The sequence below is a fragment of the Monodon monoceros genome, unplaced genomic scaffold, assembly GCF_005190385.1.
Source record: "Monodon monoceros isolate NGI ecotype Baffin Bay Population unplaced genomic scaffold, NGI_Narwhal_1 Super_Scaffold_2, whole genome shotgun sequence".
In the NCBI taxonomy this organism is placed as follows: Eukaryota; Metazoa; Chordata; class Mammalia; order Artiodactyla; family Monodontidae; genus Monodon; species Monodon monoceros.
In genome coordinates, this window is record NW_021703776.1 from 9,701,494 (window position 1) to 9,727,119 (window position 25,626).

The 25,626-nt window shown below is 42.3% G+C and overlaps 1 protein-coding gene across 6 annotated transcripts in view; it reads right to left on the bottom strand.

The window, feature by feature from the left end:
• STK17A (serine/threonine kinase 17a) overlaps positions 1-25,626 on the bottom strand; it is a 47,931-nt gene that overhangs the window by 14,692 nt on the left and 7,613 nt on the right. For all 6 annotated transcript variants that reach the window (XR_003795307.1, XR_003795305.1, XR_003795306.1 and 3 more), the window contains exons 2-4: positions 22,803-23,015; positions 11,324-11,468; positions 595-721 (exon numbers count right to left, since the gene is read on the bottom strand). Coding sequence is in view for 1 of the 6 variants with exons in the window: in XM_029234033.1 (XP_029089866.1) it covers positions 595-721; positions 11,324-11,468; positions 22,803-23,015 (485 nt within the window). In the remaining 5 variants the exon portion in view is untranslated. The remainder of the gene's footprint in view (positions 1-594; positions 722-11,323; positions 11,469-22,802; positions 23,016-25,626) is intronic.

A 25,626-nucleotide genomic window follows, 5' to 3' on the forward strand; every position in this document is an offset into this window, starting at 1 on the left:
TTAAATTATTTTACTGCTTTGCTCTTCTACAGAAATCTTTTTCTTTAACCTCATCCAACCACTAATTCTTTTATGCTCCATTTTCCTTCCAGTCTATCCAAAAAGTCATAGTTTACCACTTTTTCTACCAAACCGAGAAGCCATGGTTCATCACTTCGGCTGCTCTCTTTTTCTTTCTGCCAGAAGCTGTCAGCCCTGCATCAACCCAGCAGAATGCCCTCTGTTTCCCACATCTATGCAATCACAGGGCTTGCAATGACTCACACTGTTTATTCTACCAACTTGCAATTCTTGAAAGCGCCTTGCTTGTTAAATATCCTTCCACCCTCAGATAACCTGACATCCTCTCCTGTTCCTTGTAGAAGCAAATCCCTTCGGCTTCTCTTAGCCCTCCAGGAAAGGGACCGCCAATTTGGTACCTTACTCTTTAAAGTTTTCCATTTTTTAACTTAATACAAAGGAAGGGATCTCTGATGGTAGAATTTCACCACACTGGACGGCAGGCCCCACCACTCATCACGCCACATGTGGGTTCCCCAGTGAGGGTGATGCCTGACCCCAAACACAAAACACGCAACTCTCGGGAATACTCACCCACGTACTCGGGAGTGCCCATAATCTCCCGGAGCTCTTCGCCGTTCTTCAGTACTCGTGAAAGACCAAAATCAACGATCTTAATGTCACCCAGTGGAGAGTCACTTGTCAGCAGAATATTCTGGGGCTACAAAATGACACCCCCCAAATTAATAAACCGCGATTGCGTATGAAGAGCATAAAGAGCGGGTAGCCCATAAAACATACAAATTTCACCTGTGGAACTGAGAGCGAGAAATTTAACAGTAGACAGTCATTCGTCAGACAGCTGTTTTTACAGCGTACTTCCTGTGTGTAAGGCAGCAGGCCTCGTAGCATCTCTTCCCTTATACCGGCTCTTCGTCAGCATGTAACTGCATCTATTCCCATCTTAAAAACCAAACCAAACCACTTAAAAAAAAAATCCTCCCCCCATGACCCTGCATCTCTTTCTAGCCAACACACTCACTCCCTCAAAGCTCAACTTCTTGAAAGCGAGGTCATCTCAATCCAGCTGCATCGGGATTTGCCCCCTGTACTCGACCTGCTCTCACTAAGGTCACCATGTCTTTAATAATCGAAGGCCCACCAAGTCCAGTGGGGCTCCTGCAGGCACTGACGGAGGGACGATTTGGAACTACTGGTCGTCCTTATATACCCTCTTGGATCTATTCCTCCCTCTCCATTTTTCTCACGACTGTTTTCTTTGCTCTGCTTTTAAACACTGGTGTTGCCCAAGATCTCTTGCTGGCTGGCCCTCTTCTCCTGACACTCTGCGTTCTATTTCTCAGCAATTTCATCTACTATCAAAGCTTTAGCCACCACTTCCATGCTGATCACTTCTACCCTAAGCCCTCTCCGGACCCACAGCACCAATTAAAATCGGTTCCTTTCGACCTGGCAAGGCCTTCAATGCAATACACACCTCGGGCACCAAACCCACTGCTCTTTTCTGTATTCCCAGCCTCAGTGCTCAAGTCAGACACTGGGGAATCGTCCTAAAGTTCTCTGTACCCTTCATTTTCCACCACTTTCACATCTAGTGAAGCCACCAGTCATGCGAATTCTATTTCCTAAATCTCAGTATTCCCACTGCATGAAATCTGGGATTTCATTACCCCCCTGTCTGTAGTTTCCCCACCTTCAACCCATCCTCCACGTACGACAACCTTCCCATATTGTAAGTCTGATCGTGATACTCTCCCTGTGGTCGTCTGGCTGTTCTTCGCCAAGAGACACACTCCAGTGGGGACGGGGCGGGTTGGATGTACACGGCGGTGGTAAGCGCCACCCAGAGGACCAATGAGCTTCGCACTCCTGGAGTCATTTTTGCTCAGCTGAAAATAACTAGGACATCTTTGCATAAAAAGTCAAGCTGATACATTACGGACTAGAATGTAAAATTCATCCCAATTTTTAAAATAAAATACGAGATTTGAAAGAGGCTTATGCGCGCTTCAGAATGGGTCGGCGCTTACTGTCTTTGGCCGTTAAGAGTACTTCCAAAGGTGAACTGAGGACACTGGCACCAATAAAGTATAAGTACTTCACTAGAGCGTCCAGAATGTTCCGTGCTCCGGCCCCTCCCTCCCTTTCTAGATGACTCTCCTGTCACCATTCTGCGGGGAGTCTGCGCTCCAAATCACTCGGGCTGTAGTCCCTCAACAAGACCCACGGCCCACACCCCAGGCCTCTGCTCGGGAAGGCCCCTCCCCGGTGGCCTGGCAAATTTATCCTCACGGCTCCCTCCAGCACAGGGTGGCGTCTCCTCTGCGAAGCCCTCTCTGCCCTCCCCTCCCCCGGCCCCTCTCGCCTCCCCGGCGTCTCGTACAAGGCACGTTGTTCTGTTAACAGGCGTTTCGGTCTCCTCCGCCGCGCGGTTCTCTAGAGGGTGGCAGTGATGTTCACGGTCCTCTCCTGCCACTACCCCACAACCGCTCCATCCGGCTTCCGGCTTCCGTCTTCTCGTCGCCGCCCAGGTCGGTCCAAGCCAAGGGCACCCTCAGGGCTCTCCTCTGAGCACCTGCGCCGTCTCAGTGGCGCTTCACATTGCTGCTCCCTCCCTTGTTCACCAGCTCCTTTTCTCTCGGCTTCCAGAACAGAACACCGTCCTGGTTCTCCTGCTAACTCCCCGGCTGCTGCTGTTGGCCCGTCTCCTGCGACCCGCCCGCTAACTGCTGGGCCCCCAGAGCCTGATCTGGAGGCTCCCCCTCTCCTTGCCCCACTCCTACCCCGCACCTCCACCTGCACCCAAGGCCGACGACCACCTGCCCCTCTGGACTCACAGCCTCTCTCTCTGGCTCAGGTCCCTTCAACCAACTCTTCACCTAACCTCTCCCCTTTGATGTCTGTCATCGTACCCCCGCCACCTGGGACGCTCTTCTCTGTTCTGCTCTGCCTACTGTCAACTTGGCGAGAAGACCTAACACGGCAGGGAAGCAGCAACGTGAAGGGCTGCCCTATGACAGAGGATGCTGAGGTACAGGGGGGCCCTCTCTTTGAAACGGGTCTTACTGTCGAGCCAGCCATCCGGCCTACACTTTTCTATTATGAAGATGCTTGTAGGTTTATCTCAGTCTGGATTCAGAAACAGAGGGGAAGAGGCTACAGCTCAGTGGGAACAGGAGCCACAGTCCTGGCCATGGTGACGTCACGGGGCTCAGGGCCCAGCACCCGGCAGGCCCGCACTGCTACTCGCCCAGTAAGTGAAAAGAGGAAAGGTGACTAACTACAAAGAAACCCTTAAAGGGTCTCCATTTTGTGTCAGGACAGGTGGTACCATAACTATGAGTAATGCCAAGCCCCTACTGTCCTGAGTTCATACTCAGAAGACAGATGGGCCTGTCGGGCTCAACTAGCTCAGGAGCTGCAGTTGACAAAGCACTCAGGCAAGAAATGAACAAGACGGAATGATTCTGCCTTGGAGGGTTCCTGAGGAGGTAGGGCAGCAGCCCTGACAGGGAAAAAGGATTTCACCACTTATTCCGCAAAGTTTTACTGACTGCCTAGTGAGCTGTGACCTGAGGAAATGGCAGAAAACAAGTCCTCCGTTCCTTTGGAGACTTATATTCCAATAGGGTCAAATAAGTACAAATAAATAATACAACCTCAGGTTGTTTTAAGCTCTACAGAGAACTCAGAGTGGGGGAAGGAGTGAGAGAGTGCCCATCGGGTATGTATGTGTGCGGATGCTATTTCCAGGGCAGTCAGGGAAGGCTTCCCGGAGGCGGCGTACTTGAGGGCAAACCAATGTTAGGAAGGAGCCAGTCATGGTGGAGCCTATCGGGGTTGGGGGTGGCAGAGGGAAGAACTGCGAGCTGAAGACGCGCACAGAGATGAGGGACAGGTGTGAGGCTGGAAGGAAACGGGGTTGGGGGACAGGACTCGCAGGGCTTTGTGGGCCATTCAGGAGTGCCTGGCAGAAGGCAGAGCAAGGGGAGGGACAGAGGACATTCCAGGGAAAGGCAAGACCGCAGGCCAAAGTACACAGGGGAGCCAGCACACAGCACGATGTGCAAGGGACTGTCAAATACAACCACGCAGCTGGAAACAGCCTTCTGAAAAACGTGCCTTTAGCCTGTTTTTAAAAGTCTCTAGGGGGAGAGAGACAGAGTGAGGAAGATATGATGAAGCATGGAATGAAAGGAAAGAAATTTTACACGTAACAGAGGCAAAATCCACAGGCCGTCATGACTGATGCCGTGTAGGGGCAGGAAGAGGGCACGGTGTCGTTCGCTGACTGACACACGGGGTCCGCAGAGAGGACCATCGCTTCAGCTTTCCCGGGACCAGCCAGGACAGCTGGAAATTCAGCCTGGAGAGACAGCAAGGCCGAGGACACGGCTTTGGGGGCCTGCGGCACACAGGAAAGGCTAAGAGCGTGGAAGCAAACGAGAGGGAGAGTGTACAGCAAGAAGAGAAGTGGGCCGAGAGGAAGGATGGCTGATAACTACGTTTCGGGGTAAACACCAGGAGTCAGGAAAGAGAAGAGACACTGGTCTGCGAGCGAGAACCCAGGTGTAACACTAGAGCAGGAAACCGGGAGAAGAGCGCCATCAGATGGGACAAGGGGAAGAACGATGACCATGAGCGAACTCAAAGAAAGGAACTTTTAGTAAAATGGTGGGAGAAAAAGCTAGCTTACAATAGGCTGAAAAACAAATGGAAAGGCTAAGAGATCTAGTACCGGTGGTTTTGACTTAAATATCTTCTGATACCCTTGAAGCCAGTGCTGGCCTATGGAAAGGTAATTTAAAATTTCCTAGTAGCCATATTACAAAAAGTAAAATGGAACAGGTGAAATTAAATGTATTTATTTAACTCAGTATATCTAAAAGGTTATACCTTCAACATGTAATTAATAGGGAAAATTATTGAGATAGTTTACTTTTTTTCATACTAAGTCTTTGGAGCTCTGGTGTGGATTTCACACTCTGAGCACAACCTAGTTCAGACGAGCCACGTTCCAAGTGCTCTAAAGCACCACGTGGCCAGTGGCACTGGGTTGATGGTGCAGCGTTAAACTCCTTAAGAGAAAAAAAAGATGCAATGACACCCCAAGAAACGGTCAGGGAATTCTTAGTGTCTCTTACCCACTGTCCTAATTTACTACCACTATGCAATTATGGAATGATAGTTTGTTTTGAAAACAAATTCATCAAAATAACTAAGACTTTTCTGCCTATAGTGAAACAACCACACTGTGGCTCAGTATCATCTCTAATTTTGTATAAAAACCTGTTTTGTCATTTTCTTGTAAATCACAGACAGTTCTGGCTACAGTAAAAACTTAAAACTGAATGAAAAACCAAAACAACAAGTTGCTGTCACTGTAGAAGTTTCCACTGCAGATGCGTGCTCAATGGTTATAAATACCCAAACCAGATAAAGCGCCCCCCACCCAAGACTGAGAAGCTCAACTGATCAGTGTTAGAATCAATGTCTCTTTTCAATGACAAACTAACTGTAGAGGTTCTGGTAACATAAACTTCCTTATAAAGCCAACATTCTCTTTTTTACTTAGCTTCTAGCTATTTCTTCAGGAAAAAATCCTATGTAACATCATGATCGTGAGGCCCCAGACTTCTCAAGGCAATTTTAGTTGTATTACATGAATGATATACTACAGTACAATCAAACATCATTATTCAGGCAAATTAGATGAGAGGAGTCTGGCTCTGAATAGACATTCATCACTGCACGTGTTTTGCCCTTCCCAGTACATCAAAAACGCCAAGAGAAATACTGCTAATTACCAGATCTTTTTAAGGTTCATTTGTGATTAACAAGACGTGCTCATTCTGGGAATGTTTTTAAATAGCATTTGTTCCCTTAAAGTAGATTAAACATCTTTCCCTTACATTCTGTTTACTCTTTACATTCCATGGGAAATGCTTTCTTTAGTTATTACGCAAAAGCTAGTTGGTTTGGTGGTAATGTAGTAAATTCTGTAGTAGTGTGACCAAGTTATTAAAATGTTACCTTAGTATTTGAAATCAAGGCTTAGTCACAGCATCCATAATCTGCCGAAGTGAGAGACGTTAAACCCTTGAAAGAGAGATTGCTAGAAAAAACACACGTCTCATAAAATCACAGCTTTCGGAACTTCACAGTTAACGTTTATTATGTCCTCTCGTCCAACTGTGCCCTGGTTTGACTACAGGTACGTTTTTAAAGTAGACCTTACTCCTCTAAATAAAATATAAGACTATAATCTCCGTCATTTCTGAAAATATCCATCAGTTTCTGAAAACATGTGCTAAAAACAAAGATAAGTACCTTTACATTTACAGCTTAGTTAGACCTCCTCTCTGTGGAATCCAGTTCATGACAGAGGCTGCTGGCTCACAATACTTAATTCCATTTAAGATGCATGCATCCCAAGTGGTAAAAAGAGAAACATACAAGGTCCACAGAGAGGTAATGAGAGTGGAATAAATGGGAAACATACAAACTGTTCCCAAATAGACAACTGGGAGTAGAGGAGTGCTCCTAAAATCTTATTTCTCAGCTTCGTGGGGGAATCCTTTTATTTATCTGGGTAGCTTCACTTCTGTACATAATCTACCATTTACTGAGCAATCACCACTGGATGAGATCATTGTAGACTTGAGGCTAATCTGTTCAATAAGGCTTAAGGTACCATGGACAGCATTTTAAGGAACATTTTATCAGCCCACGAAAGTTCAAGTAAATTGACTTTTTATGCACTAAAACCCAGGTCAGAGTATAGAAATAGGTTAATAATCCTGTCTAAATAAATTTGGGAAACTGTTTAGAAATGTTACATGTTACCCCTCTTTCAAGTAAAACATTGATGCTTAAACTATCAGTGATCAACTTAATCTCAGATGGGAAAGTTCCAGCTTCTAATTCCTAGTCTGCTCCTCTACTTCCCATTATACATATCACAGGGTGGACGGGTTTAATGACTGAATACCTAGTACAGAACTGCTGGAAGATCTGACCAGTACAAGACCATCTGAACACAAACAGCCTTGGATTTTTTTGTGCCCCTTTTGGTCAGTCTTCCCCTTGACTGATGTAAAAGCAGGCCATTACGCCCGTGACTAGCTCAGCAAATTACCGAGATGGTTTTGAGCCTTAAGCTTGTCCTGACTCTGGCAGAGTTGCTGTTACTGAGACTTGTCAGTCCTGCCATGATTTATGTGCAAAGGAATGGGCTCTCCCTTAATCACACACACTTCAGGGTCTTCAATTTTCGTAGATGCATGAACACCCCAACATCTGCACCTGCCACTCCTCAAAGAACTTCCCATGTTCAGCTGAAGATACAGGCCTGCCTCGTTTTACTGCACTTTGTTTTACTGCATTTCGCAGCTATTTCGTTTTTTACCACTTGAAGGTCTGAGGCAACCCTGTGTCGAGCAAGCCTTGGCGCCGTTTTTCAAACAGGATTTGCTCACTTTGTGTCTCTGTGTCACATTTTGGTAATCCTCACAGTATTTCAGGCTTTTTCGTTGTATTTGTTGTGCTGACCTGTGATCAGTGACCTTGGCACTGGGAAAGATGGTGTGACTCGCTTTATTGCGATATTCACTCTACTGTGGTGTCTGGAAGCAAACCTGCCACATCTCCGAGGCCTGCCTGCATCTGGCTGAGAGTCTTCAGCAAATCAGTCTTTTGGCAAACTGACCGTTCGGGGTCTGACCGGAGTGAGTAGTGTATATCCCGTTCTGTCAATTACCACTTTTCAAAGAGGCAACTATAATAGTTATTCTAACTAACTTCTGTCTCTGCGATGAGAATTGCCCATTTTCACCATAAGGGGGAATAAATGGTCTACTGACTCAAAGCTCCCATATATACCGGGGTTATCACTTTTCACAGAATTAAAACGTAAGAAAACACATTTAGCTCTATAGCTTCGTCGTTCAAGCTCTGATAGAGACTGAGAGTCAGCATTATAAACAAATCGTCACTGGGCAGACGGCTGTTAAAAGATGCAGGACAGTAGACTCTCTTTGTCCAGACTCACGGGGGACATGGAAGTCAACTTGGAAATGATCTTTTGATAGAAATCATTCCCGTCTGCACTGCTGCCTTTCCAACCCCATCTCCAACCTTTCCCCTCCAGAGTTCACTGAGAAACAAGTCTGACTGCATGTGTGCAGAGTGTGAGGGCAGAAGACAGGCTGAGAACCTTCCAGGCCACCTTGTCCTCTAGCTCTTCTGGGTCTAGGAAACATGGAAAGTCCTGTTTCCAACATCAAAGGCCCATCATCAAAGCCTCTATTAAAGCTGGAAAGAATTCTACACGGAGTGCCCTGGGGAGAAAGGATACGATCTATACTGAGTGTATTAGGGAGACAGGGATATAATTTCACTGTGTAAATACACAGTAGAACCTGGTATTCAAGAACTTAATATTCACTCTTGACTGCTTTCAAGTAACATCAAAGATGCATGACACACGGTGTTGGCAACCCGTCTGACTCGCTACCTAATTAGCTCCTTTTCTGAATAATGTCGTAGGTGGAGCTGTCATAAATTGAAAGCTCATTTCCTATAGATGCAATATTATTTAAATTGGTGTTCTGTTCCTGGAGGTCGTTTTTACATCATAAAACTAGCAAAACGTCATAGAAATAAATGTATGATTTTACAAAGTTAAGTGTGCAAAACCAAACATGAGAGAAGGCTTAGCACAGATATTACTTTGGGGACATTTTCCTCACGGCTGGTACTAACTGAGGCTTCTTTTTTTTTTTTTTTTGCTGTACGCGGGCCTCTCACTGTTGCGGCCTCTCCTGTTGCAGAGCACAGGCTCCGGACGCGCAGGCTCAGCGGCCATGGCTCACGGGCCCAGCCGCTCCGCATCATGTGGGATCTTCCCGGACCGGGGCACGAACCCGTGTCCCCTGCATCGGCAGGCGGACTCTCAACCACTGCGCCACCAGGGAAGCCCTAACTGAGGCTTCTTAAAGTCTGAGTCCACTGAAGTCTGGACTGCAGAGACCATCTCTTCCTGGCAAGTGTTCCTGAGCGAAGCACGGTGGCTGTGTCCCGCACCCAGGATCTTTGAATTTCTAATGCATACGATGCGCTAAAGGGACAAAACAAAGCCCCAGCTCCCTTGCGCATGCTCTGAGGGTTTCACCTAGGTGATCCCTAAGGCCACTGCAGCATCAGCCTCCTGGGACTACTCGTGGGCGCACAAATGTCCACACCTGCCTTCAAAAAATGGCACCGTGCTGTAACCGCCCACTTTAGACACTACACTAAGAAATCAGTGTCCCGGAGAAAAAAAGAACTGTTAACAAAATGAAATATTGGCATCTTGCAGAAAAGAACAAGAAGGTTTCCATATAATTTCCTTTCCCCTGTATTTTTCTGTAGGAAACTAGCATTTGAAGGATAACCTATTACCTTTCCACCTAATTTCAAATGGAATTTGATCAAGTTTACTTATGGAGTCACTTCCTGGTTATATACACTGCACACTCCTCCTTGAGAGCGTTCCTTCGTGCAAAAGGGATTAAACACTGCCATGTACACAGCACGGTATGTATACAGCACGGTACGTGTACGGTATGGTGTGTATAAGGTGTCACAGAGTGTGCCATCCAGCAGCAGCTGAGTGGCACCTGCATCCGCAGGACTGGCATCACCTGGCCCTGCCCTGAATGTGAAACTTGCTGGGGCCCAGCAATTTGTTTTAACAAGCCTCTCAAGTGACCCTGACCTGGGTCAAAGCTGGAGAGCCACTGCCGAAAGCACCTCCTTTCTGCTGGAAGCTTACGACAGCAGGGGTCAGGGTGGATGGGCAGGTGAGTGAGACGAGGCCGCAGAAGCTCAGGAGAGGAAAGTGGTTTTGGGTCCGGGGTTCGGCCCTGTCAGGTTACCCTCCTTCCTCACCCCGTCCCCTCTGGCTGACAAGGCTGATAAGACGCCGGAGTCCCTGGGGTGTGCTCTGTGCTAGAGGACTGTCTCACTTCCACAAAGCCCCACCTGGACTTGACAGGGAAGCAACCATGGGAAAACCAACAGGGGTCTTAGGCGCTTTTCTCCTCAGCTGCCTGAAGGAATATGCTCTGAATACCTGCGGTGGACGTTTACTGTTTGTCCCCTGAGCGCCCATTCTCTAGTCTTTGAGAAATGGAACTGGTCTGAGAACCCATCCCTTCCCCACTCTCAGTCCACATCAACGCTGGGCTGGGAGCAGGGCTTGACCCCTCTAGGTGGGTGCATATGACACCGACGGCACTGGCCTGGCCGTCAAAGCCCTGCACCCTGGGCCAGTGCAGCAATTCTTTCTGGGTTGATCTAAGCTGGTTTGAGTGGGTCTCAGGACTTCTGAATGAGCCAGTGACCTGAGAGCAGCTCTTTCCTGCTGAGTCTCAGGGCAGTTGTGAGGGTAAAAAACGGTTGCATCTAACTCACCACCATTTTATTGCCATTTGGAGGAGGTAGAGCTGAGAACTGAAGAAAAACCAAGTGCTGGCAATACCTGGATGAATGAATAGTGCTGTAACTGCAGCCAGAATTACCCTGGACGTTTTAGCCAATGAAGGTTCCTCTTTCGATTACCCTGCTTTCAGCTGGCGTCCGCGTCACTTGAAAGGATGGTGACTGATACCACCCTTTGTATTTTCTCTCCTCCTTCCTCCCCTTCCTTCTTTGACAATTTCAAATTAAAAATCTACCTGCCTCTGATTGCTTTCATTCCCTAATTTATTTTATTTATTGCTGCCTGCCTAATTTTCCACAACACTGCTTTTCAAATATTTCTGCTCAAAAATCACCTATCACTCCGTGACATGTGAACCCCAGGAATCTGGCCTTTTCTCAACTTTCAATATCTCCTACGTCATCTTTCAATTCCAGAGGAACTTTTCCATTTATTTTTGTCCAAACACATCACAAGTATTCCTAACTCTTTTGAGTTAACTTTCTCCTATTCTTCTCTACCTATCTAAATCCTAACTTTTTGGAAAGGTCTAGCTCAAGCCCTGTCTCCACCAGGAAGCCTTCACCTACCACAGCAATACCCTCGAAGCTCCATTTCCGGGGCAATGTATTATTATTTATCTTTCTATGTATGCACATGTGCATTCTCTCCCTGATAAAACTGGCTAGAGGATACAAGTTATGACTCAATTCTTATATCCTTGTTACCTAATAAAACACACAAACCTGACAAATATTGGAGGAAACCACTGTGAGATATCTCGCATCTAGAGTGTCATTCTCCAGCAACCTCAAAACTGTAAAGTAATTCAGCTCTTACCTTCAAATCAAGATGAACTACGTCATGAGCGTGTAAAAAGCGAACACCTTCTAAAATCTGCCGCATGAGTCTCTGAACATCTTTTTCCTTAAAGGCTTCTTCTCTGTCTGCAACACACTGGTCAAAGATTTCACCCCCAGCAGCACTAGAGAAGATGAGAAGCACATTTTCAATAAAAAGGAAGAGGACTCATTAAAAATAGCCTTTGTGTTCTTAATATTTAGACACAGTAGGTATCTTTATTTACATAGACTATAATGTGAATGTGTGTAAACTTTGGTCCATCTATATGCTGAAATCCAATATTTTTAAGTAAAAATTTAAGCTCAGATAAGCATTTCCAAAGCTAAATAAAAACATCAGCTTCAGAACTTCAAGAAATAAACCTTAGTAGTAAAATATATTAACACACTTTCAAGTAAAAAAATTCTCAAGAATTTTTAGTTACAGAATACATAAAAATATTGTTTTTGTAAAAAATGCAAATAAAGCAAATGCCCTCCATTGAAGACCCTTCCCCCAGTCCAGAGCTACATTTAGAAATAAGCTCTGTTATCACTCAGGTGTACTCCAACCTTCCAGATTTTTAAAATATATTTAAATGCACACAAAAATATTAGTTTTCTGGATTTTTAAAGACATATAAATGGCAACATTCTAACTGATACTGTTCTATTACTTTTTTAAATTACTTAAACATGCCTTAAGAGTCTTTTCCATGATGGTTTTATATCTATCTCATAATTTTTATCTTTTATTTTTTAAATTTTTTGGCTGACTTGGATCTTCATTGCTGCAGGCGGGCTTTCCCTAGTTGAGGCGAGCAGGGGCTATTCTCCGTTGTGGTGGCTTCTCTTGTCACGGAGCACGGGCTCTAGGCGCATGGGCTTCAGTAGTTGCGGCACGTGGGCTCAGTAGTTGCGGCATGTGGGGCCCTAGAAGGCGCGGGCTTTAGTAGTTGCAGCGCATGGGTTCAGTAGTTGTGGCTAGTGGGCTTAGTTGCTCTGGGGCATGTGGGATCTTCCCAGACCAGGGATCCAACCCATGTCCCCTGCATTGGCAGGTGGATTCTTAACCACTGTGCCACCAGAGAAGTCCTACCTCAGAATTTTTAATTCCTGCAAACTTGTGAATAGAAAAACCATAGTTTATTTAGCCATTCCCCTCTGAAGGACATTTAGGTTTTTTTTTTTCCCCCCTAATTATTCATGATTATAAACAATGCTGTGATGCGAAGGTGTGTGAAGGTTCCTGTCAGCGCCTGTGTCAGTAAGTAGTCTTCAACGTAGATACTGGGATGAAACTGCTGGTGTGAAAGGAATGTGCTTTTGAAATTTCAGTAGATATGACCTAGGCTCACCAAAAGAGCGGTACGGACTTAAACTTTCTTCCACCCTCTGGCCAAAGCACCTCAGTTTTTTTTTTTCCTCTGAATAATTTTGCCAATAGAAGAAACAAATCATTTACAATTTTTCTTTCCCTTCAGCAGAAATTCCATATTTTAACAATTTGTTCTTACCATAAATGACAGCTCACGTCCTATCTCAAATTTTCCTTTATGTGTTTTTTTAAAAGAAAAAAAGAGACTGGATTGCTTCCATGAAGTTGTTATAAAAATTAATGTGAAATACGCATCTCCGAACAGCCATGCTACTGTCAAACAAAAGCTACTCATTCGTTTCCTTTTCATAAGATAATTTAGTTCTTTCCTTCCTTTTTTTTTGTTAGGGCAATCTTACTTTCCAAATTCTGTCTATAAAAGGAAACAAAAATTTTCACCGAAGTCAGCTAAGAACCTATTTAAGTTTAGCTGAAAAGCTGTAGGTGGTGAGAGTGAAAGAAAATAACTCGCTGGCTGATTCAAATTTTCATCTGGTTAAACCTATACAACTGACAATTATATTTTAATTACAGTATGAGAAAAGCATACATGAAAGCATCAAAACAATTTTTATGTAATTAACTGTAAAATGGCCATCACACATTCCGGCAAAGCTGAAGTGATGCGTAACTCATGAGGAAGGAAAGGGTGAGCATTGACAACAGAACCAGGCAGTAAGTTAGTGACAGCCCGGCAGTGCTGTACGCTGGGCAGGCAGGTAGCACGAGCTGAGTGCACCCGGCCGCAGCAGCTAGAGATGCACCAGGATGCGATGTGCAGTCCACGGAGTCCCCTGCACATGAAGGCTACACTCACAACTGCCTGTTTTCCTCAGCTGAGACAGGCAAATGCATTTTGGTTGCAGAAGTTCGCCAGTCTCTCAATTTACTGTCCTCTGGGCCTCTCAGCTCAACACTACCACCCACAATAAAATTCAATAGTGGTCAATTTACATAAATACAAGGATTTCTTCACCTAAAATTTGAGAACAATTTATTATTAGTCCTTTCCACTATGATGTTGTTTACCCATTCTCACTTTAACAAAAGGGTTTTCCTCTCTGTTTTCCCAAGAATGTAAGCAGTTCACATAAGCACAAAATGTGAAGCGCAAAACTAGTTTTCTAAAGATTTTCAAGGATGTACTTCAAATGCAGGCTATTGTAATAAAAAAAAACTATGTAAAAGCCAGCCTTGAGCGATCAGTAAGACTTAACATACCCTCTCGGTACAACGTACGACCACCATATCATCTCATCCTACTTACATTTAAGCCTGACCCATTTAACTGTCATATTAACTAATGGAACCAAGTAAAATCTTACTAAGGAACAACTTGAGATGTTAAAAGCATCTGTCAAGTATGGTAACAGAAAACACAAGAATATTAACAACTACTTCGCACAAAGCACCTTCCTTCACACAGAAGTTCGTGTGGGAAGGAAGGTGCTTCACACCTCTGTGTGTGTGCTCGAGCAGCACAGTTTTGCTACGTCTCCCTTTCACTACAGCAAGACTTCCACAGCTTTATTACAGTACACTTTACTCCAGCAGTGCTTATTTTCCACAACTTTAAAATTACAAAGAAACGAATTCATTTAACTTTTTACCTAAATATCTTTTACAAAACAATTAACTCAAGGGCTTTTCCAAAAATTTTCCACCAAAACGATTTTTACACAAAGTATTAAGAACAGTGAATTTCAATTTTCTAGTTAGTGGTCCTCAGAAAGTTGTAAGTATCTCTTTGTCAACATTATTCAGAGCCATATAAACGATGCTTAGAAGCTAAGTGTAACTGACTTTCCGTGGCTGCTTTTGCACCTTAGCTGGATCACAGCTTCCAAAATTAGGCACCAGACACTCCTTTTTCTACCTAAACCAACATTTCCATTTCTATCCCATGTAGAGGCCCAGTTTGGATCTCTACTCCCTCACTATTCAAATTCAACAAATATCAATCAAATATGTCCGAGGCCCTGTGCTATGTGCTAGGCCAAGGAAGATAAATTACAAGTTTTAGTTGGGAAGAGAAAGACGAAAGATAATTCTAGGAATATGTATGCATAGATACACGAGTGTGAAGTTATATATCAAGTGATTTGATAACTTAGCAAATGAGCAATTAATTGGAAGGAAAGAGAAAAAAAATCTTAGAAAGATGACACTTATTCTGAGCCTTCAGGAATGAACAGGAATCCACTAGATGGAATGGCAGGAGTGCATCCCAGGCAGAGTGGACATATGTATAAGGGCCTGTTGGTGTGACAAATAACTGGTACACTCACAGAAGGATGAGCGGCTACTTCCCCTTTCACCCAAATGGTACGGAACTTGCCATCTACTCATAAACAACGAGAAAATGAGCCAAGTATATGAACCAACTGTTTTCAGACATAAGAACAACAGGCCGTTAGGACCATTATCCCTGAGGTGGAGGCACAAGCAAGCTGAGCCCTACGCTCTTTCTACTTGGAGGTAATTTACGGCACGTGGTACAGGGCTGGGGAGGATCCCAAGCAGAACAGCAGCCTTGCTAAATTGAGGAGGTAGGAAGGGAGTTTGACAAGGCTAAGGCAGCTGGACTTTGTACAGGCAGAGGACCAGGGACGAGGGTTCTACACAGAGAGAGGCCTGCAGACATCTGCTTAGTTGTATCGCAGAGTCTTAGACAAGGTACTTACATGCACATTCACTGAAAAAACTGAGGTCAGGCAAAGAACTACCAGGAAATCATAAGCTGAACAAGCCCTAGCATTCACCAAAGACAGAATAAGATACCTGAATTTTACCCAGTTTGAGGAGAAAAACCATGCCAAGCACCTGGGGCATTCAGCAGACCCCCCAGAATGCCATATTTTAGCCTTATTAAAGGCTAAAGTAGCCCTAGACCTGCCCAGTAAGTCTGATCCACAAGTAATTTAACTGCCTGCCAAAACAAACATCACCATTCTTTTAGTGGAAGATCATAAAATCCACCCAGCACTGTGCCATTCTAAATATATGGCATCCTTCCAAAAAATACTAGACATCTGAAAATGCCACCGCTTACAACTCACAACTAACAGGAAAATAAAAACAGACCCAGACACGATGGAATTGGCAGGTAAGGAATTTAAAACAGGTATTATAAATACACTGAAGGATTTAAAGTAAAGTATGAACACAACAAGGAGAGAGATGGAAGGTATGAAAAGAACCACATGGAATTGCTAGAGAATGAAAAATACAATATTTATAGTGAAGATTTCACTGGCCAGGCTTTACAGCAGATCAGACACTATAGAAGAATCAGCAAATCTGAAGACGGAAATGGAAGCCATCTATCTAAAGTACGGGGGGTGTGGGGCGGAGAATAAATAGGACCCTAGGGACCTGAGCGACAGCATCAACCAGTTTAACACACTGTATTGAGGAAACGAGAAGAGAGAGGTGGGGGCAGAAAAATATCTTTTTAAATAATTGCCAAAAAATCGCCAAATCTGATAAAAACTAAAAGATCCACGTAGCTCAATAAACCCCAAGCAGGATAAACAAAGAAAATCAAGGCACTTTATATTCAAGTTGCTAAAAACCAGTGTGAAAGAGAAAAATCTTTAAAAAGGCACACATACAGGGGTATCAAGAATCAACACAGACTTCCTGCAAGGCAGATGAGAATACAATGATATCTTTAAGGACTGAGAGAGAGAAAAAGTGTACCTAGAATGCAGGGGGAGGTTGGAGAAGTACTAGCAGGAGATGAGGTAGAACAGAAGTCAGACAGAAAAGCATGGGACACAGTCCAAACAACCTGAAAAATCCCAAGTAAGGCAATGATGGCTGGTACATAACGCTGAATATCTCCTTCAGAAGCACTCCCTAGCCTCTCTGGTGGAGTAAAGGTGCACAGTGCACGGCTAAAAGCTTTGGAATCACACACTCCTGGGCTAAATCTTGGCTCTGCTACTTGTGGTGTGATCTTAGGTTGATTATTATTCTGAAATTCTTTTTCTCACATATAAAATCTTGTTCTAAAATTTGTAAATAAAACAATTTCAGAGCTTCCCTGGTGGCGCAGTGGTTGAGAGTCCGCCTGCCGATGCAGGGGACACGGGTTTGTGCCCTGGTCCGGGAAGATCCCACATGCTGCGGAGCGGCTGGGCCCGTGAGCCATGGCCGCTGAGTCTGTGCGTCCGGAGCCTGTGCTCCCCAACGGAAGAGGCCACAACAGTGAGAGGCCTGCGTACCGCAAAAAAAAAAACAACCCAAAAAACCCCCCAAAAAACAATTTCAGTTGCAGGATACAAAATCAGTATACCAAAATCAGTGTGTTTCTTCTATACACTAACAATGAACTATCAGAAAGAGAAATTAACAAAACAATCCCATTTTCAATAACATCAAAAAGAATAGAATTCTTAGGATTATTTTTAACCAAGAAATGATATATCTATACATGGAAAACCAAGACACTGGTGAAAAAAACTGAAGAAGACACAAATAAATGGAAAGATATTCTGCTCATGGCCTGGAAGAATTAATATTATTAAATATCCATACTACCCAAAGTGATCTACAGATTCAATGCAATTCCTATCAAAATTCCAATGGCATTTTTCACAGAGAAAAAACAATCCTAAAATTTGTATGGAACCACAAAAGACCCCAAATACCCAAAGCAATCTTGAGGAAGAACAAATCTGGAGGCATCGGCCCAGTTTCAAAATATATTACAAAGCTATAGTATAAAACAGTATGGTATTGGCATAGAAACAGACATATAGATCAATGGAACAGAACAGAAAGCCCAGAAATAAAATCATGCATATATCATTATTTAACTTATAACAAAGTATAAAGAGAAGTATAAAGTATAAAGAGTATACAATGGGGGAAGAACAGTCTCTTCAATAAATGGTATTTGGAAAACTCGATATTCACATGCAAATGAAGGAAACTGGACCCCTACCTACACATACACGAAAGTCAACACAAAATGGATCAAAGACTTGAATGTAAGACCTGAAATCATAAAACTCCTAGAAGAAAACATAGGGGGTGAGTTCCTTGACATCAGTCCTGGCAATGATTTTTTGGATTTGATAACAAAAGCAAAAATAAACAACTGGGACTACATCAAATTAAAAAGCTTCTGCACAGCTGAGGAAATCATCACAAAATAAAAAGGCAACTACGGAATGGGAGAAAATATTTGCAAATCATATATCTGATAAGGGGTTAGTATCCAAAGTATATAAAGAACTCATACAACTGAATAGCAAAAGACCAAATACTCCAATTAAAAAAATGGGCAGAGGAACTACATAGACATGTTCGCAAAGAAGACACACAGATGGCCAACAGACACATGAAAAGGTCCTCAACATCACTAATCATTGGGGAAATGCAAATCAAAACCACAATGAGCTATCATCACCTCACACCTGTTAGGATGGCTATCATCAAAAAGGCAAGAGACAGAAAGTGTTGGCAAGGATGTGGAAGAAAGGGAACCCTTGTGCACTGTTGATGGGAATGTAAATTGGTGCAGCCACTCTGGAAAACAGTAGGGAGGTTCCTCAAAAAATTAAAAATAGAACTAACATATGATCCAGCAATTCCACTTCTGGGTATGTATCCAAAAGAAATGAAAGCAGGATCTCGAAGAGATATCTACACTCCCATGTTCACTGCAGGCTTCTTCACAATAGCTAACATATGGAAACAATCTGAGCGTCTGTCAAAACATGAATGGGTAAATAAGATGTGGTGTATATATATATATATATATATATATGTATGTATAATGTAATACTGTTCAGCCACAAGAAAGAATGACATCCTGCCATTTGCAAAAATGTGGATAGGACTTGAGGGCATCATGCTAAGTGAAATAAGTCACACAGAAAAGGACAAATACTGTATGATATCACTTATAGGTGGAATCTACAAAAGGCAAACTCAAATGGAAATAGAGATTAGAATGTGGTTACCAGGGACTAGGGGTGGGGAAAAAGGAGCTGTTGGTCAGAGTATAACCTTCTAGTTATAAGGTAAGTTCTGGGGATCTAATGTAACTATGATTATTACAGTTAATAATACTGTGTTATATACTTTAAAGTTGCTAAGAGAGTAGATCTTAAATGTTCTCACCACAAAAAAGAATTGGTAATTACGTGACGCGATGCAGGTGTTAGCTAATGCCCTGGTGGTAATCATTTTGCAAGATGTAAGTGTACCAAGACGTTGCAGACCTCAAACTTACAGCATGTTCTATGTCAATCACATCTTGTAAAGCTGGAGAAAATTTAAAACTAAAATGCACAAATAATGTATATAAAGCATATAAATGACGTATACAAAGCTGGCAGAGAAGACCTAGCACAGTGCCTGGCACACAGTAAATTCTTAACTACGACTATTAACACCTCATCTATGTTCCCACAGCAATTAACAAGAATTCTAGTAAAACACCAAGGTTGTTGCCATCATTTCTATCTCTTTCACTAAACTATAGCACTTGGAACAAAGGGGTTATACAATTTTCACTTTCGTATTACCAGCACCTTAGTATCCAGAGCACACGGCAGGTGGAATGAGTAATACAGTAATCATGAACCTGCCTGTTTCCATAACAACAATCTGTTGACATGGCCGAGAATTCTGATATCTCAATGTCCAAAGTCTAATTCTAAGACTTCCTCTTCGAACAAAAAGTAGAACACAAAAAGTTTTGGCCAAGTCATACTGTTTTGTAGTTCTAGAAACATGATCATGGAAGCAACAGAAGCTACCAAAGATTTCTAAGCGAGGGAATAATATTGCTACATCTATGTGTAGGTCACCTATCCAACAGGAGCCTGAGGGATGCCCCAGAATTGAAGCCAGAGTGATCAGCTAAGCAGCTACTGTGAAAGTCCATGCGAGAGAGAGGACCCAACACAGAGGAGAAACACAATGAAAAAGGGACCAGCAGGGGAGAGGTTCAAGTGGAAGACCTGGTAATTCATGACACACGAGCATTAAATGAGACAAAGCAATCAAGGATAGACCCAAGGTTTCTACTTGAGTGATGAAATAAACAGGGATACCACTGGAAGTGGGGAGCAAAGAAACATGGGCATTAGAAGGGCAGCAATGCAGGGGTGAAAACATAGTGATCGTGCATTGGTCACGATGTGCAGGTGGATTCAGGGATATGCAGTAGAGCAGCTGGAGCTGAGGGAAAGGTCTGACGCTGGAGATAAAGATTTGGAAATAACCAGCAATAACCAGCATGTAAAAAATAGCTGAAGCCACAAAAATGGATTGTTATCATCCAGGGTAAACGTGCAGAATATAAACGTATGACCAGAGTAACACTAATGAGCTGTGGGGAGCACTTATATTTATATAGTAGATGAAGGGGAAAAGGCTCTACAATTTAAAAAATAAAAGAGGGCCATGAAAGCCAAGGAAGAACATAATTTCAAGAGAAGAAGGTATAATATCAAGTGTTTAAAGAGAGTAAGAAGTAGAATGAACACTAAAATGAGGAGATCGATTTTGGCAAACAGGGCTGATGACCTCATGAAAATTTTAGGACAGCAGATGGCATTAGACTGAAAAGTGATGGAGTATCGGCACACGAGCAGATGGATGGATCAATGAAGTAGAACAAAATTGACTGGAAGGTGAAGAAAGCTGTAAATTCAGACGACTCCTTTAAAGACCACAGCAGTAAAGGAAAGAGAAGGGCAGGACATTAGTTCACAAAAAGTCAAAGCTGAGGACCAGGAATTTTTAGGAGAGAAGTGACTGAAATCCTGGAAGATGGAGGGAAAAGAATCACTAGAGGAGAGGGACTCTGAGAGAGAGGTTAGATAAGTGACTAAAACGTAAAACTCAAGTCCTAGAAAAGGAAGAGGATTAAAGAACATATGTCAAAGTTTTAGCCTTCGAGTTAAGGAGTGGAATCTCTTCCTCAGAACGGAAGGCAAGCAGGTGAGAGCAGTCAGAGAGGGATGCTGAGGCGTGTGTCTGATGGCCTTTATTTCCTCCATAAAGGAAGAGAAGCCTCGGTGTCTAACAGGTGGGAAGTGGGTGACACAGTAAGTGTGGTCAAGGTTTTGGTTAGCTCCTGCCTGCCTGCCAGGGATGGTCAAAGAAGGGGCTGAGGGATTAGGTAAAGAATTACCCAGGTACCCCAAGAGCCCAGCTGAGGGTGCAACTCTCACCCTCGTAATAAGCAGGCTGAAGACTACGCAAGTACTCCCAAGAACGGGCAGGAGGAGGGACACACAGCCTGCGTCCCGTGTTTCAAACGGGCAGAAGGAGTTGCAGAGGGAGAGCAACAGAAAGAAGGAAGTAACGTGAGGCGCTGGTGAGGGACTAGTTGCAGTAAGGACCACAGAAGAGAAGGGAATGTAACGGAAGAAAAGGCAGGAGCAGATGGAAGGCCGAAGACCTGCGCAGAGGCTGAAGAGCAGGTTTGTGAGGACGGGAGAGGAATGAGGAGGTGATGGCTGGAAGGTCTCTTCCGGATCAATTTCCAATCCTAACTTAAGCCTCCAGGACAAACCGAAAACCAAAATCCTCTCAACCAACCTTTCTTTTTACAACTGGAAAACAACTGCACGGAGATATAATCCACAGCGACTACATTTCTTAAGCATTTGATCATTTGTGGACATTTCTATTATAATTAAAAATACACAATGGAAAACACTTTCATGCTTTCCATCGTTCACATTTTATTTTTTCTTTGAGGGGATTCCTACAAGTGAAATTACGAATTAAAATATATAAACACAATGCTCTTGAATTATATTAGCAAGAGGAACACACCATTTTAGCCGTCCAGGCTTCTCCCTCTATAAACTTTTAAATAAAAACAAGGTAATAATAGACACGTTATTTTGTAACGTTTCTTTTTTTTAACTTAATATTTTAAAACATCTTTCTATGTAGTACGTTTTTATCTACCATATCTTTAAAAATGACTGCAGAGCAATCCATCTCATGACATGATCATTTATTTCACCAACCTCTTACCATTAAACATTTAGATTATTTTTTTTGTTATGTAGATACTGCTGCACTAAACGTTTTTATAATACATCTTTGCACAATGGCCTGATTATCTCCTTGTGAAAAAATTTATGTATGTGAAATTGCTGGGTTAAAGAGTATATATATTTTTAGGGCTTTTGATACATACTCCACACTGTTCTCCAGAAGAGTTACACCAGGTAATACTCCCACCTGTAGTATAAATGAGATGATCCAAGTCATGAGTATCACTTTTCTTCATGATATCTGACGATCTTACATAGAGAGAAATCGGCAACTTATTTTTAAATTTATATTATAAAAACTGTAAAAATCAGTATTTTTCACGTATGTATAGGCCATTTACACAGGTTTCTGTGTGGAATTTCTCTTTATATCCTTTCTTTGTCCTTTTTTTTTGTTTTACACTGGGAGGTTCATGTTTCTGTGTATACTGGTAAGATCTAGTTATGTATTAAAGAAATATTAATCAGTTTGGGTGAACAGATATTAGAACTATTTTTTCCCTGAGTCTTTTCATTTTGTGTTCATATTATGTACTAATAATGCTTTTTAATGTACTCCAATCTATCAATCTTTTCCTTTGGCAGGAGAAGCAGAGAAGAAAGCAGGATTTCTTAAGAAGAAAAAACGGTCCTTCATTTTCCAAAGCTGTTTTCTCTGCTGTCCTTACTTATTTACCCAAATTGGAAACATGGTATGAATCAAAACAATCATTTCTGAAAGAAGGATTAATAACTTCGATTATATGGACATGTAAGGGATTATAAAATGCTTTTTATTTTAATATTATCTTGGTGCCACTTACCTTCTTACGAAAGCCTCTAATAAGAACATAAGAGAACTTATTTTCAAAGAAATTTCATTGAAGAGTGAAAACGAAAAACATAACATACATGCATCCTTGCAAATTTGGGATATGTCAAATGAATAAGAACACACAAGAAAGTTCTGGAAAATCTTCAGATTTCTAAAGAACCAGGGCCTGCCACGTTATCACAGATGAGTGGCACCGATAAAGGAGTGTGGACTATGGAACGAACTCAGTAAGGGAGACGACACTTACTACTCCAGAACTAGGATCATTTCCGATGGCGTCTCATAGACTGCGTGTAAGTTAATGACCCAAGGATCGTCCTGTGCTAGTTCAAGAACAGCAATTTCATGAATTATTTCTGTCCGACAATCTTGGCCTTTTCTTCTTTTTCTCATGAACTTTGCTGCAAATTCTTTTCCAGAATCTTTCTTTATACATTTCCTCACCACTGCAAACTTCCCCCTAGAATTCAACAAAACACATTCACTGTTAAAATTGATTTTTCAGAGATGATAAATTTTAATAAAATTTCCCAACAGTCGTCAGTGGATATTCAAATTTAGGTCATATGCAATCATAAAAGTAGCAATATAACTTGGGAAACACCTCTCTAATCAAATAAAATGTAATGTGTAAATCTGCAAGATTCATTCTTCGAAATACAGAACCAAATATTAAAGCCAATATTTTTTTGCAGCGTTATATATAAATATAACTTAATTTTCCACACATTTATACATAAAAATGATTTAAATCTTAAAAAAGCCATTTGACTTTTTTAAGAGAAACTGGTTATGAGAATTCTAAAATAATGAATTTCACTGTCACTAAGTGACTCTAAGAGGACACTATCACCTTCCAAAGTTATGAAAGTTAGGGATCTCATTTATATGACATCATTTCAACTACTGCATCAGCTGGCAATGTCTAGTTTTCCTATAAAGACAGATACAACAAACATTACTTTGATACGCTCCACTACCACGCTATTACACTAATAAACAAGTCACATGGGGGATACGTATAGCGTATTGATTAAGGGATAAGGTCTGGAATTAGACAGATGTGGGCTTGAATCCCCAAAACGGCTCTGCCCACTCACTCAACGCATAACCTTGGGCAATTTATTTAACCTCTTATTTAAGAAAAATCTCATTTTCCTAATCTATAAAAGAGGACGCAAACAGAATCTACTTTACAGTGCTGTTGTGAGAATTAAAGAATATAATACATGTCAATTGCTTAGCATGGTACTTGCCACATAGTAAGTACTCAAAAAACTATTGGTAATCAAACAAATCATTAAGTTGTAATAATCGTCACCCATAAATATCCAATACTCAAGTTGGAAGGCAACTCAGAAATCATATCGTTTTTTTTTTTTTTTAACCTAATGCCAAATGCCAAAGCCATGTCTTCTTTCAAACTGTGAGGTAGTCTTTTCCACTCCTGGGTGCATACTATTCTTAACAAGGCTTTCATTACAAGCCTAAACCTGGCTTCAAGTGAAGGGCTGTAGTCCTGGTCTTTTGCTGAGCAGTACTGAAGAGCCCCCATGACAGTCTATCAGGTACTGGACACAGCTAATCATTCCTCATCCCCTTAGGGTTCTGGGATCGCCTCACTGTCATGACTCATAGAACTGCTGGAAAAATGTGCCAACTGAATCTGAAGCAACTGTGCCAAGTATAATCTCATCAAAGTGTTACATGATTATTATTTTGCTGATGTTGGCACAATACAACTTAATATGCCTTTAAAAACACTTGACAGGTTTTCCATATTTCATAAATAAAATAAATGACCTAGATCATCTTCCTCTTGGATTTTTTCAAGCCAGTGTCCTCATACTATGGTTTAAAAATATGTTTAAAAAATTTCAGTGCAAGGCTTTAATTTGCTCTGTTAAATTCTACTTTCTAGGTTTGGGCCCGGCATTCTAGACTACAGACGTAATTTTGAGGACTAATTCTTCCTTCTTAGCTACTGTTAACCATGATTTTCATGCCTTCTGTATTTCTGTTATACCATCAGCAATAAAAATGTTACATGAAAAAATCCTTAGGCACAGCCCTACAGATGTTCAATTAGTGGCAATCTACCTAATAGCACCCTAATTCAGAACAAAGTTCTCTATGTTCAACAGAAATGCGAAAGACTTTTCCATATTACTAGAGAGATTAAACAATAAACTATGCATCACAGACTAACACCTCTTTTTATTTTACGCCACAAAATCATTAGGCTAATAACATCTCCACTGAGTTTTAAAAGGTTCCTAATGATCTTTGGATTCCTTTAAGGAAGAGAAAAAAATCATCACTAGTTTGATTTTTTTATACCTATATTTCTGAAGTTTCAAAAGAAGAGAAAAAAGAGAAAGCCTATTTTGTAAAAAACTGACCAACATAATTGACAACAAGCGTCTTGCTATTAAATTAGAAATGGCTGGGTTGAACTACCCTCAAGGTACTCCCACATGAAACACACAGATATCTATTGCTACCATACCTAACATTCAAGGCAACAGTACCGTGTAGTAGTAAAATACTACTTCTTACCTATCTGGCCTGAAGGTATATTTCCAAAGACCAGACACTCAACAGAGAAAAGGATCCCACACATCACTGACCTGTAAACTCTGGGAACCCTTGCTACAGAAGAACCATTGCTTAATTCAGGGGCCAGAGGCAAACACAGGGGAGAGACCTAAACTTATCTGATGTCTGTGGCCAGGCACCCACTTCTTTGGGTCACCACAGTAGGTCCCACGGCTCTCCTCCCACTCCAGTCACTACTCTTGACACCACCTTTGTTTTCGAGGAAGCATTCCTCATGGCTGCAGGTCTACCCTTTTCTTTCCCCCATATCATACACTATACTGGGAGTGGGCAAACTTTTCTGTAAAGGGCCAGAGAGCAAATATTTTTGGTTTTGCTGGCCAGACGGTCTGATCACTACTGTTCAAGTCTGCTGTCGTAGAGTAAAAGCAGCTGGAGACAACAGGTAAATGAATGGGGGCGGCTGGGTTTAAAAAACAAAACACTTTACCAACACAAACAACAAAATGTGA